Source organism: Mytilus galloprovincialis, chromosome 9, assembly GCF_965363235.1.
Source record: "Mytilus galloprovincialis chromosome 9, xbMytGall1.hap1.1, whole genome shotgun sequence".
Taxonomy (NCBI): Eukaryota; Metazoa; Mollusca; class Bivalvia; order Mytilida; family Mytilidae; genus Mytilus; species Mytilus galloprovincialis.
In genome coordinates, this window is record NC_134846.1 from 69,861,741 (window position 1) to 69,875,103 (window position 13,363).

At 33.8% G+C, this 13,363-nt stretch overlaps 1 protein-coding gene across 1 annotated transcript; it reads left to right on the plus strand.

Annotated features, from left to right (window-relative positions):
- Nucleotides 1–2,503: 2,503 nt before the first annotated feature.
- LOC143045787 (uncharacterized) lies at nucleotides 2,504–11,563 on the plus strand. The gene is made up of 3 exons (XM_076218540.1): nucleotides 2,504–2,662; nucleotides 8,781–9,165; nucleotides 11,097–11,563. The coding sequence occupies exons 1-3, from the start codon at nucleotides 2,528–2,530 to the stop codon at nucleotides 11,423–11,425; spliced, it is 849 nt and encodes a 282-aa protein (XP_076074655.1). The 5' UTR covers nucleotides 2,504–2,527; the 3' UTR covers nucleotides 11,426–11,563.
- The last annotated feature ends 1,800 nt before the right edge of the window (nucleotides 11,564–13,363 follow it).

Below are 13,363 nucleotides of genomic sequence, written 5' to 3' on the forward strand. Positions count from 1 at the left end.
AATTTAAAAAAAAAATGTTTCGTGTACTGTCTTCTACAAAAATCTTATTTAATCAAAGTTTACCACAATCATCATAAGGTTATATAGTTTTAATGTGTCTCATGACCCCGCCAACTGACCAACATGGCCGACATGGTCTAAAAATAGAACAAAGGGATAAAATGCAAGTTTAGTTTATTATTTTTTTAACCTTTATTTAAGAATTGAATGCTCTTTTTGTAAATTTATTGGGTTGTAAAAGCGTTGACCGAAGTACATTTTGTATGAAGCGCGGAAGCGCTTCATACTAAAAATGTGCGCACAGTCAACGCTTTTACAACCCTATAAAGTTACAAAAAAAGGCATTCAATACTTATAATTACATTTTTACCTATATGATCATGAAAACACGCCTTTTATCAAGTTTTTATTTCATTTACCTGTGCACTTTATTGTGGGACCTCGTGTCATCATGAATGAAAAGTTTTATTGTGTGATACAACTGCTTAAGGAATAACACGTTATGTACAGTTAGCCAATCAGAATAACATATTATAGTGAAACATACATTTAATGTAATTATAATAAAATAGAGAAAATTTGAAAGGAGCCAAATTGTTCAGAATAATTAGCTGAACCAATTGTCTATATACATCAAAACTATTAGACACATTCTTATAGGAGTTATTGCTTATAAATGACATTTTTTTTTATCATTTATTTGTTCTCCATTTTTTTGCCTGTTATCATGAAAACTGTGATTTTTAGACAGGTACGAGATCAACAAACTGGAGATTTTTGTCATGAAGTCTATTCTCGTCTACAATGTTGGAGAGTGTCCTTTTTTTCGTCTCAGAAAAAAATGTGCTATGTACCTTAATATTAAGGTATATAAGAAAAAAAATTCTGAGACAAGTGCCTCTGCTTTTTTATATGCACATATACCAAGGTAAGCGACACAGTCTTTTTAAAGTCTCCTAGTTACATTTTCTTCTATACATAAATACAATAGTACAGAAGATCCAATACAAAAAGACATTAAAAGTAGACTAGCCTAGGCAAGATATAAAAAAGAAGATGTGGTATGATTGCCAATGAGACAACTATCCACAAAAGACCACAGACATTAACAACTATAGGTCACCGTACGGCCTTCAACAATGAGCAAAGCCCATACCGCATAGTCAGCTATAATAGGCCCCGATAAGACAATGTAAAACAATTCAAACGAGAAAACTAACGGCATTATTTATGTAAATAAATGGACGAAAAACAAATATGTAACATAAAAACAAACGACAACCACTGAATTACAGGCTCCTGACTTGGGACAGGCACATACATTAATAATGTGGCGGGGTTAAACATGTTAGCGGGATCCCAACCCTCCCCCTAACCTGGGACAGTGGTATAACAGTACAACATAAGAACGAACTATAAAAAAAGATCTGCATTTCAAAGACTACGACCTTTTGGAAGTCCAAACAATACAACAGGAAAACAAAGATCAGGGTATATACTAGTAATGTTAAAGCTGTCCGTCTGCGTGACAGTGAATACTGGAGAGTAACGTAAACAGGTATGTGATTGCTCTCAAGTTTCCACCACAATTGTCTGAGGCGAATATGCAAAATCTTCTGGCCAATCCGTATTTCAAATGAACATCTCCTTGAAATGACTAAGTCTACATGTGCCAAGAAAGAAATACAACAGTGGCGCCTCAGATGGCTGGGGCATGTTCTCAGGATGTCTGTTTCCAATATAACCAGGATAGCTTTAAGATAAACACCCCAGGGAAAAAGACCAAGAGGAAGACCCAAAACCACCTTCCGTCGAACGATTTAAGCAGAACGGAAGGAGCTAAACATGACCCGGTGAGAAACCGAAACAAAGGTTAAAGACAGAACTGATTGGCGAAATCTTGTGGCGACATTATGCTCCACCAGGAGTGAAGAGGGTAGGTAAAGGTACATGTAGGTATACAATCAATAGCTCTTGTTTAAGAACTTTGCAAACATTGAAGATTTCATTTTGGAATCTTGCATCGTTGGCATCATAAACGATCAATCCGATTGTATATCTGGTGTTTAAAATTTCGTCAACTGTACATGACGTATTTCACAAAAGTTTTGCATGATGTTGCATGCTGAATTCAGCTATGTAGGATTTATTAAACCGAAATCGGATAGTTGATGATCAAGACTTTTCAAACATTGTTCAGTCTCACGGTTTATATATTTTCTCGTTTTATATGGGTGAAATAATTTGAACCCCAATTCGTGACCGATAGTGAAAAGTGTGAATTTTGTTTAAATATAATATTACAACGATATACTATATATATATATATTAAATAATATAAAGAATTTTTGATAAAAAACGTTTTATCCAACAAAGAGATATTGTATTTCACTTTAATAGAATAATAAAGCATTGTATAGTGCTACAAAACACGCAAAACATCCACCAAATTGGAACATTATCACAAGGATACCATGAAATTGCAAATTTTTATAAAGTTTAGTTCATAGTTTTTTTTTAAACCGAGATGAAAGCTGTATTTTTTTTGCTGATTGTAAAGGTTGTGTCCATACATGGACATGCTTTTCTAATGGACCCTCCTTACAGGGCTTATGCAGCTGGATACTCCACACCCCAAGGAATGAATTGTGGAGGGATATCGGTGAGTTTTTTTCATTTATTCGTTATGCGAAAAAGAAATTCACATGGGTAGTACACTTTTCATAATAGTATTGTCTATTTTTTTACATTGGATTTGTTTTGGTTATGCAAAAGAAACTATATTTAACCAACAAATCAGGGTTTTTTTCATACTTACGCTGTCAGCAAATAGGTGACAATTTACCATAGCTGTGGGTATAGTTTTAAGCATACTGCCGAGGTCATTCATGAGAAAAGTGAAAAGGGCCGGAGACAATGTACACATCATGCATTGTCTTAGGTCAAAGAATCTGTTTTCACCTTTTTGGTTTATTTCTTTACTGTGATTTTTAACAGTTTCCACCACTAACCTTGCACCGATGCCGTTATTTCATTTAGCACCTCGTCTTAAAATATTTTTCTTCTGAGAGGTCATACTAATTCTTTTAATATGGTGAGGAAACACTTTCTATGCATTAGATTTAAATTTGGTCCAACTATAAGTATGAATACTGAAGACATAATAATATATTCAGCTTTTGATAAAGGAAGATGTGGTATGAGTGCCAATGCGACAACTCTCCATTCAAGTCATGATTACCATTAAAGGTCTAAGTAGAGCCTTGGCTCACACCGAACAGCAAGCTATAAAGGGACCAACAAATCGCTTGTGTAAAACCATTCAAACAGGAATTCAAATGTCTAATCTATATAAAAACGAGAACGGGTTTGATGATACTCTTTACAGTAACAAGGTCGGTATGATAATAATAAAATTCTTAAGTGAATCAACAAGGTGCATCACTGCCAAAATTTGAGAATTCATGAAGTACCACATCGACATCACCACTGGTTTTGACGGCTATTGTTTGTTTTTTTGGGGGATAAATTTCTACCAACCATTTTTTTTTTCAAATGATCGAATAAATTTCCTCAACTTCATACTACGAATTAAAGGTCACTTAAACTAACATTTATATCTTTTCATCCGTTAAAAGATAGCTTTTTATTTTGTTTGAGAACAGTAGTCGCTCTTTGGGCCTACAAATATTCCAGACTTTTACCTATATATTGTTAACACATTTATCATGAGATTGCATCAATTTCAAAGTGTTTTTTCTTCCGTAACACTAAACTAATTCTTCGATTTATCTATATTTATTAAGTGAATTTTTTATTTAAAGGCAAACTTTCAGCGATATTCTAAACGTTAAAATTTGAGATATTTTTAAAAAATCTAAATTTAAGTATTCGAAAAGGTTAACTATGTTAAAAGTCAAAAATTCAAGATTTAAATTTCAAAATTTCTGACTTTGAGCTGGATGAAACATTTATGTTTACCAGTTTCCGTATACAATTCCGCAGATATTGTCCAAAAAACACAATCTGTATTGAAATACCTAACAACTTGCATAGTAGGCTCCTTGAAATACTAGTATTGTTAAAGTTGTTCGACTAGTATGCATTTGGCAATCAGTATCATCGTTTATTTACCAAATGACTAAAATGTGTTTTGTTTTGGTTTATTTTTGTAATTCACTTGAACATTTCTATTTTAGTTCTTTTTAAAAAAAAAATTACTATAAAGTTTACAAAATGCTGTTTTCAGCACAGGCACTCGTCTTAGAATTTATTTCCCCTATATACCTTTATATAACACACAGGCACTCGTCTCAGAATTTATTTCCCCTATATACGTTATATTAAAGTATATACTAGGAATTTTTTTTTCTGAGACAAGTGCCTGTGTTATATTAAGGTATATATACTAGGATTATTTTTTCTGAGACAAGTGCCTGTGGTTTTCAGCTAGAATGACATGTGTTAAGTTGAGGCTTAGAAAAAATGCTTCAGAAAGGAAAATAATAATCAAGTTCCGGTTCTTTGCTTACTCATGAATACGCTAGACTGATAAATATGTATCAATTCTGATCGATATGGGCTTTTAGCCTTTTCTGTCCCTTGAGCATAGGTACCAAGCCAGGGGACAGCAATCGTCAGTTTAATTAATGGTCATAATTAATACGCGGGCAGTTCACAGCGCATTCATCATTGTATGAAAAAACTCGATGGCTAAAATCCGCCTAAAATTGTCACCTGATGCATCTTAATTGATTGATTGTTGGTTGCTTAACGTCCAGTGGCAAATATTCCATGCATGTTCAGGACTGGAACAAGTTTTTAAACAATAAATACAATAGATAGGTTTTGTAAGAGACCATCCGGGATGATGGTCGGGGATATTGGATTGCCACAGGAAACTTATGAGGAGGGTATATTGGATAGGGACAAAAAATTTACCTTGTAACAGTCCATCTACGGATCCTTCAAAGAGTTGTTGCAAGGGTTCTTAACGTGCAAAGAACGTGGCATTCTCTTTTCACGAAGCATCCGATGTAACATCCCCATTCTGATCGGACGTGGCTGCAAACTTGATACATCCCTCACAGCCAAACAGACGCGTTGACAAGCGTTTTATTGCCGGTCGGGAGAAGACCAAGTGACCATATTTAGTTTCCCCAGTCACACTTGGGGTTAGACTGGCGCATCTTTTAAGGATGTTCGCTTGTTATAATTTGGGATTTTTGTCAGATTAATCATTTTCGGAACCATTTGAATGCCTTAAAAAATTTGCCATTGACCCCCATTTCTCATTTTATACATCTTTTATATGTATAATTATAAGCCATCTGTAAAAGTTTTATTGAATCTTTGTTTTTAATTGTTTAAATAGTTTTTAAGAACTTTTAAAACTTGTCAATAATAAAGCTATGAAAAATCAAAAGAAAACATTTTCCCGCCAAATTTTCAATGGCTAATATATCGAAAACAAGAACATTGACCTGTATAATTTTTTTTGCCTATTTGGTTCCTTGTCCCCTGTCAACATTTTCTAGTGTTATTAAAAGCTTGTTATTTTGAAACTGATTAACGAACTTCCTTTTAATAGATCTTAATACATAATCATGCGTAAATGACAAGGGCGTAGCTGCCGTTAGGCATTTTAGGCACGTGCCTACACATAAATTTTTCATAAACATTTTTTTTTTATTTTTTTATTTTTTTTTTAAATAATAAACAACGTTATCTGTAGATAAACGCCAGTGAAGTTGTCAAAACTCTTTAATTATCGAATGTCATGTGTACACTAGTCTCTCGTCCTTAGTGAATGGAATGTTGGATAAATTGAATGTTTTATATGATTTAACCTTATATAGAAACTAAAAGCTAGAACTTTGGTTCTGATCATTTCACTTCTATCAACAAAAACTTGAATGAACCTTAACTTAGACACATGATTTTTTTAGTTAGTTGTTGTTAGTTTTCAACTAGCTTTCCACTTTGTCTTCACCCGACCTACAATAAAACCCTTGCCAATGTTGGTCGTCCGTTTGGTTGTGCAGGATGTATAAATACGCAGTCACGTCTGGTCAAAATGGGGACATTAAACCCGATGCCTAGTTGTAGAGAGAATGCCACTCTTTGAGGAGTTCGTAGTTGATCTACTGAAAGGTTTATGGTTGATGTCTAGCCAAAAGGATAGTTTTATTATATATACACATGGAAAAAAGTATTGCAACACCAAATTGAAATTCAAATTAAAAAAACACTTTTTATTTTTTTGTTAAATAATTTGTTGAAATAGAACTATTTAAACATTATTTAAATATTACCCGAGTTTAATCAATAAATATTGACTCTATCAGTTCTTATCTGCACATGCAGCTACTGTACTCGTAAACACTAAAACAGATGTTTTATCCTCATTGTTTTCAACACTTAAAATAACCAAGTTTATAAATTTATGTTATTGACACCTTGCAATTGGTCATCCACAACTCATAACTGCAGCAAGATGGCAGATATCCAGCATGAGTGAAGCAGGTATGTCGCTGTGATAATTGCACATATTGTTGGTCATCATCATTCCACTATAAGTCGTTTTGAGAATAAAAATCAGGCAAGAAACGATGTTAAAGACCTTCCGAGGTCAAGAAGACCCCCTATAACATCTGCTAGGGAAAATAAAGCATAGTGAAGGTTGGTCAGAAGGAAACCCATTGCAAACAATACAATCCTAAAAAGAGAATCATGACCATATATACAGAAGCCTTTAAACAAGAACTGTTCGAGATCGGCTCATCGCTACTGGTTATCGTGCGATAATACCATTTCGGGGACCTTTGCCTACGAACAGACACACAGATGCCCGTATCCAATATAGTGCAGAGCTCGCCAAAATTGAAAATTAGCGTCGTGGAGGAAGATCCATTGTTCCAATGGAATTTGGTTTATCTTCCTTGGCCCAATCGTAGCCAAAATTCGAACCATATCGAGCATATATGGGACACTATTGGGCGTAAAAAGCATGAAAGGACACCCCAGTTCAAACAATGCAAGTCATGAAATAAACAACACCTTTCGTCAAGAATGGTTGCTGCTAGCTTCGCAACAAATTAGTCGACTTTTGGCAGGAATCAGAAGACGTTAAGATGCGGTTATCCGTTTGAATGGAGGCTGTTCACAAAGTACTAATTCTTTGGCGTATAACGAACAACCATGATGTGAACAATCATCTAAAGAATAATTTTGAAATGTCTGACATTGTAAAGTTCGACTACAGTAAAAGTTGTAAAATGCATTTTTTTTTTGTACAAAAAACACTTCATCTTGTTATAAAAATTTTGGTTAGATAAAACTTTTTTTTTCATACATTTTTTGTTCGCTTTAAAGCCAATGTTGTCATTAACTACGTTTCAATATTATTTTACAAATATTTTATCATATTCCATCCAAAATAAGAGACTGATTTTTCAAGTTTTTAAAAATCAAGGTGTTGCAATACTATGTGTATAGTTATATCAGTGTTTACGTGCCTAATTGTTTTTAAATGAAGGATTGTCAATATGTACTATTAATTAAGTTAAACGTGTATATCAGTCAGAACGGAATAGATATAACAATACCAAACAGGGTGTACTGCTCAACTAAAAATATACGCTGATCTACGCTGGGCAATCCATATTGTAAATATTTTTTAATATATTTCCGAGTGTACTGCGTTATTTAATTCACCAGTCAGATGTTATGGTAAATTATTCATAATTCTTCCAAGGATTTGTATAGTTACTATACAAATCCTTGATTCTTCGAACTTTTCATCATGTATATTATAATTATCATGATTAAATAACCAGTAAAAATATTTTTGTACATAAAATTTTGCTGCTAAAACACTGAAAACCGTTTTCCGTCGGGGGGCTTTGCCCCATGAACAACCTACCAGGGCTCTGCCCTGGACCTGCTGGGGGCCTTTAGCGGCCCCCAGACCCCTTGCCGATTGGTGCCTACAGTTCACTGAATACCTGGCTACGCCCCTGAATGACAAATATCACTTAAATTTACTATCTTTGTGTGCAGTTTTCAAGTACATGTATGTGTATTTTGTTTACTGGTTGATCAATTCCATCACCAGATGGTAAAGTAGTTTGTTAGCCGTAAGCATTGCCTATAAACCTATAAACCCTCATAGTCATCGTCCTTAATACTTTTAAGGAAAGTATTATCCATGCGGAAAGTTTGTCCAAAACAGGAAGTTCTGGTTTTGAACATAGATAGATATAAGAAGATGTGTATGAGTGCCAATGAGACAACTCTTCATCCAAGTCACAATTTATAAAAGTAAACCATTATAGGTCAAAGTATGGTCTTTTACACGGAGCCTTAGCTCACACCGAACAGCAAGCTATAAAGGGCCCCAAAATTTACGATTGTAAAACCATACAAACGGGAAAACCAACGGTCTTATCTATATTACAAAAACTAGTAAAGAGAAACACTTATGAACTACATCAATAAACGACAACTACTGAACATCAGATTGCTGACTTAGGACAGGTGCAAATAATTGCAGCGGGTTTTAAACGTTTAAATGGTACCAAACCTTCACCCTTATCTGAACAAAAATAGGTATATACCCCTCTACCTGATATCCTGCATTTTCCGAGATATGTATACGAAGTGTTGGTTACACTTGATACAGATAAATCATGTTCTTGTTAACTTAATCTAATCAAAAAGTGATGATTTATATATTTATCTTCGAAATAAATGATGACCTTAAACTTTTGTTTATTTAGCACCAATGGGATCGCAGTGGAGGTGTATGTGGTGTCTGTGGCGATGCTTATGGTGGAGTTCAAAATAACATGGCTGGTGGTAAATTTGCTACTGGTGCTGTCACGGCAACTTACAATCAAGGTCAGACTATCGATGTCACAGTCAAAATCACTGCCAACCATCTTGGATTCTTTAACTTCAGTCTGTGTGTAAACAACGACTTCACCAAGAAAATAACAGAAGAATGTCTGTCAAAACATCCTCTTACCATCACAGACCCAGACAATGGGTTCACTGGATTAGAATGGGACCTCCCTGGTCACGTCACCCTAAAAACTCTCAAACTACATCTACCAGCCAATGTGCACTGTACACAATGTGTACTAAGATGGTACTGGAAAGGAGGTATTTACAAATAACAGTTATCCTCGATGACACCATTTTCGCTAGCCAAGGGTTACGATCCACTTCCCTCCTGTGGAGAGGAGGGAAGTGGATCGTAACCCTTGGCTAGCAACGATGCGATGACACGTATGATCAGTAACAAAGTGATCATGGATATAACACACATCTGTCAAATTAACAGTTATCTTCGATGACATAGGAGATCGATAAAAACAAAATAGATCATGAATAGCACACACGTCTGTCAAAATAACAGTTAGTATCCTTGGTGACATATGTCATCAGTAAAAATAGATCATTGATATCCCACACAGTCAAAATAACAGTTAATATCCTTGATGACATATGATATCAGTAAAAATAGATCATTGATATCACACATATCAGTCAAAATTACAGGTAATATCCTTGATGGCATGTTTTATCAGTAGAAATAGATCAATGATATCACACATATCAGTCAAAATAACAGTTAATATCCTTGATGACATATGATATCAGTAAAAATAGATCATTGATATCACACATATCAGTCAAAATAACAGTTAATATCCTTGATGACATATGATATCAGTAAAAATAGATCATTGATATCACACATATCAGTCAAAATAACAGTTATTATCATATACTTAGACTAAATAACATATGAATTTTACCGTATGATAATAGCATTAAATTAACGTATATTTCATATTTTTTCCAATTAGTGCTTAGCGGGCTGATATGAAAAGTTTATCACATGCTTCGATTGTTATCACATGCCTTTCCGTAACGTTATCACATGGCATTCCGGTGATACTCGGCAAACTCCGGAAAATACACCTCAATACTACGTTTTCAGTGAAAAACATTACAAAGTAGTGTACAAAACAATTATTTGGATACTGGAAAATATATTGTGTAAAATAATATAAAAAAAAAAAAAAAAAAAAAAAATATTTAATAAATGCATTTTTTAAAAGTTTCAAACATAATTTAGAAAGTTATTTTAAAAAAGGTTGACTTTTCCAAACAATGTTCATTATGTATATTGTTGAATTATTTTTTTTATCGATTCGTCCATGTTAAAATGGTTTTTTTTCTCTGTTGAGGCATATGTTAGAAAGACTCATATCGAATGTACCAAAATTTGGGTCCGACGTCGACCCTGAACTTTTCACTCTTTGAACTTCTTTTCTAAAAGGATCATTATATGAATCTGTTATTTTTCTTTACTGTTGAAGCATATGATAAAAAGATCATAACATGTCATTTTTCATATCGCATGTATTATCAGCCCTCGGTCAATATCAGCCCTCGAGCCATGCGGCTCTTGGGCTGATATTGAACCTAGGGCTGATAATACATGCGATATGAAAAATGCCATGTAATAATCTGATATGATATCACACATATCAGTCAAAATTACAGGTAATATCCTTGACATATGTTATCAGTAGAAATAGATCATTGATATATCACACATATCAGTCAAAATTACAGTTAATATCCTTGATAACATGTGTTATCGGTAAAAATAGATTATTGATATCACACATATCAGTCAAAATAACAGTTAACACACTATTGCTTTCGTTCCCCATTTGTATTCACATTTTTTTTATTTTTTTTATTTTTTTGCTTACCGTCCATTGGCATATATTTGATGCAAGGACGGGAACCAAAACTTATATTGCTGTACCCAATGATATCTTTAGCTATTTGCAATCACGAAATGAGGTAGAGGTGGCACAGTTTTTTTGCCAAGTTCTTTTTTAGTCTTTTAACCTAAGATCTTTTTTATGAAATAGACAAGTTTAACTTTGACACTGAAAGCTATCGTACATGTATAATTTGAATTAAAAACGTAAGAAGGTTTGAGTGCTGTTAAACTGAATAACGAGTGTTATTTTAATTTGGGATTTTGAATTGGTTTGCTATCTTTTCAGGAAATAATTGGGGTAGAGATCCTGTTACTGGTGTAGGCTGTAAGGGATGTGCAGAAAAACAGGAATGTTTCGTCAACTGTGCTGACATAGAAATTGTTAGTAATGGACAACCTGCACCAACCGCCCAACCAGCTGCCACAACCAAAGCCAATAACTCAAATAATGTTGGTGATGGAGCAGGTGGATGTGCAGGCACGGTGGCACCCCGACCAGTAAACGGCAAACAATGTACAGCAAAAGATCCCAGTCTACAAGATGAGGCTCGTTGGTGTCAGAAAATGTGCTCCGAAACTCCGTTGTGTCCAACATCCCACTGTGTTTGCATGTAGAATTGAATTATGACCAGACAAAACAACAATAATCAGTCTATATCAATTTCTGTTATAACCATATATCTTAGAATTATATCTCCAGGAAAATGTTTCACAGATTGACCAAATACATTGATTACTTTTTCCCCTCATTTGTAATGTTTTCAGTTACCGATCACAAATTCATATTTGCCTCTTTACTGTAACCTTTATATATAGAAAATGGCAAATCTCTTATTTTCTGTCTTGTTTTTGGATTTTAGTTCTGTGAGGTCTTGAATTTTTTTAGCACATTCTCTTATTTTTTTCCGATTTCATATTACAACAAATTGGACATAACATACTTCTTGTCACTTATGTTAGATGACTTATCTACTGAAACATCTTAAAATGTCATATGAAAAAGACAGCTAAATCTTCTTATAAAATATTTTTCTGGATTTTAATTTTTCTTAATGTCTATGATATAATTAGACAATATACGTGTCGTGAGAGAGTATGGCTAATAGCTAATACCTGGAACGTAGTACCGGGAACCAGGATAGTTTTAAGGTGGCTCGGGACTATTCGACTGCGCATAATTTCACGCATGAATTACAAAAGTATTTGTCGTAAAAAAAAATCATATTTTGATTGATTAGAAATATTAAATCATTGTCGTTATGTGACTAATAGAATATTTTCGTTATTATCGGTATTTTTTAAAGGGTCAAAATGACATTTCACCCATTTTTACCATTTTCCCGCCAAAATTTGGGTTGTAAGGCAAAATAATTTTTTTTCCTTATCGATGACCTATGTTTTTTATTGGCTCATTCTTTGAAGCTGTATTCCAGCTTTTCATATTACAGATTTGGAACAATTGTCATAGAACGTTTTTTTGATATTCCGAAAAAAATATGTCAACACCTCTATTTCCCCTATCATTTCATTGAAAAATGGTCCCTTTTACATACCTGTTTAAAAGTAAAATTTTGAGCTTAAATGGTCCGTGACCCCCTATTTGTTTTCGACCAATTTGATTCATTTTCGTTAAAGCATAAAATAACCAAAAATACGGCACTTCTGATAGAAACTTCGAATACGCCCGAGCCACCTTAAGGGCATATCCAACAGTTTATTTTTGACGGTGAGAATTTTTTCCCTGAAAGATATTTTATTCTTCAATTGACAGAGAATCAAATTTTGCCAAAAAAAGTATATGTCGTCGATTTCGTTTCTGCAAAAAATACTGCTGAAAATTGAGCATTTTTGCAATTTTGAAGAAACAACCGTTTTTTATTTAAAAAAATAAATATGATTTTTTAATCAACATATGCTTATATAATGGGGCTCAAATTGAAGCAAAATAGTTCAAGATGGTTAGAAAAATCGAACTTTACCATTTAAAGAATTAGGTCTTACTCATATAAAGCCAAAAACGTTATGGTTACCCCCAAAAACGGCAAAAAATGAACACTTGAAATGCACATTTTAGATTTTTTAAAATATTTCTAACGGTGTCGATTTGACCAACGTAAGATATGTTATTCTTTGAAAAAAATGGAACGTCATAACGTTTTGAAAAATGTTTGTCACCATACTCGTTTGAGAAAAATCGAGTAATATAATATTGTTTACTCAATCCCTTCCGTAAGCCTCACAAGTTGCGCCAAAAATTAAGATGTGTGCATATATATTTGTCCTATATTACTTAAGAACTCCACTGGTATTAGAATATATATCATTATGTGCATTAATCTTGCATTTTCAGGATACAGTTTAAAAAAGGGTTAGAAGTTATGCCAACCCACTAGAAACAAAATGGCGTGGATGTAGGCACGAGTAGTCACAGTGCGGTCTCGATAGTATACCATATATTATAAAAAGTAACCACATAAATCTTTGTGTCGAATGTCATGGATATAAAAATGAGCGAAAATGAGAAAATAACAACTTCAGTGACTAAAATTCGGT

Bases quoted from the DNA above. Each gene is read 5' to 3' on its own strand.
- LOC143045787 (XM_076218540.1), top strand. From the start codon at position 2,528: ATGAAAGCTGTATTTTTTTTGCTGATTGTAAAGGTTGTGTCCATACAT. The intron at 2,663-8,780 runs GTGAGTTTTTTT...TTGTTTATTTAG, and splicing joins TGAATTGTGGAGGGATATCG to CACCAATGGGATCGCAGTGG. The intron at 9,166-11,096 runs GTATTTACAAAT...CTATCTTTTCAG, and splicing joins AAGATGGTACTGGAAAGGAG to GAAATAATTGGGGTAGAGAT.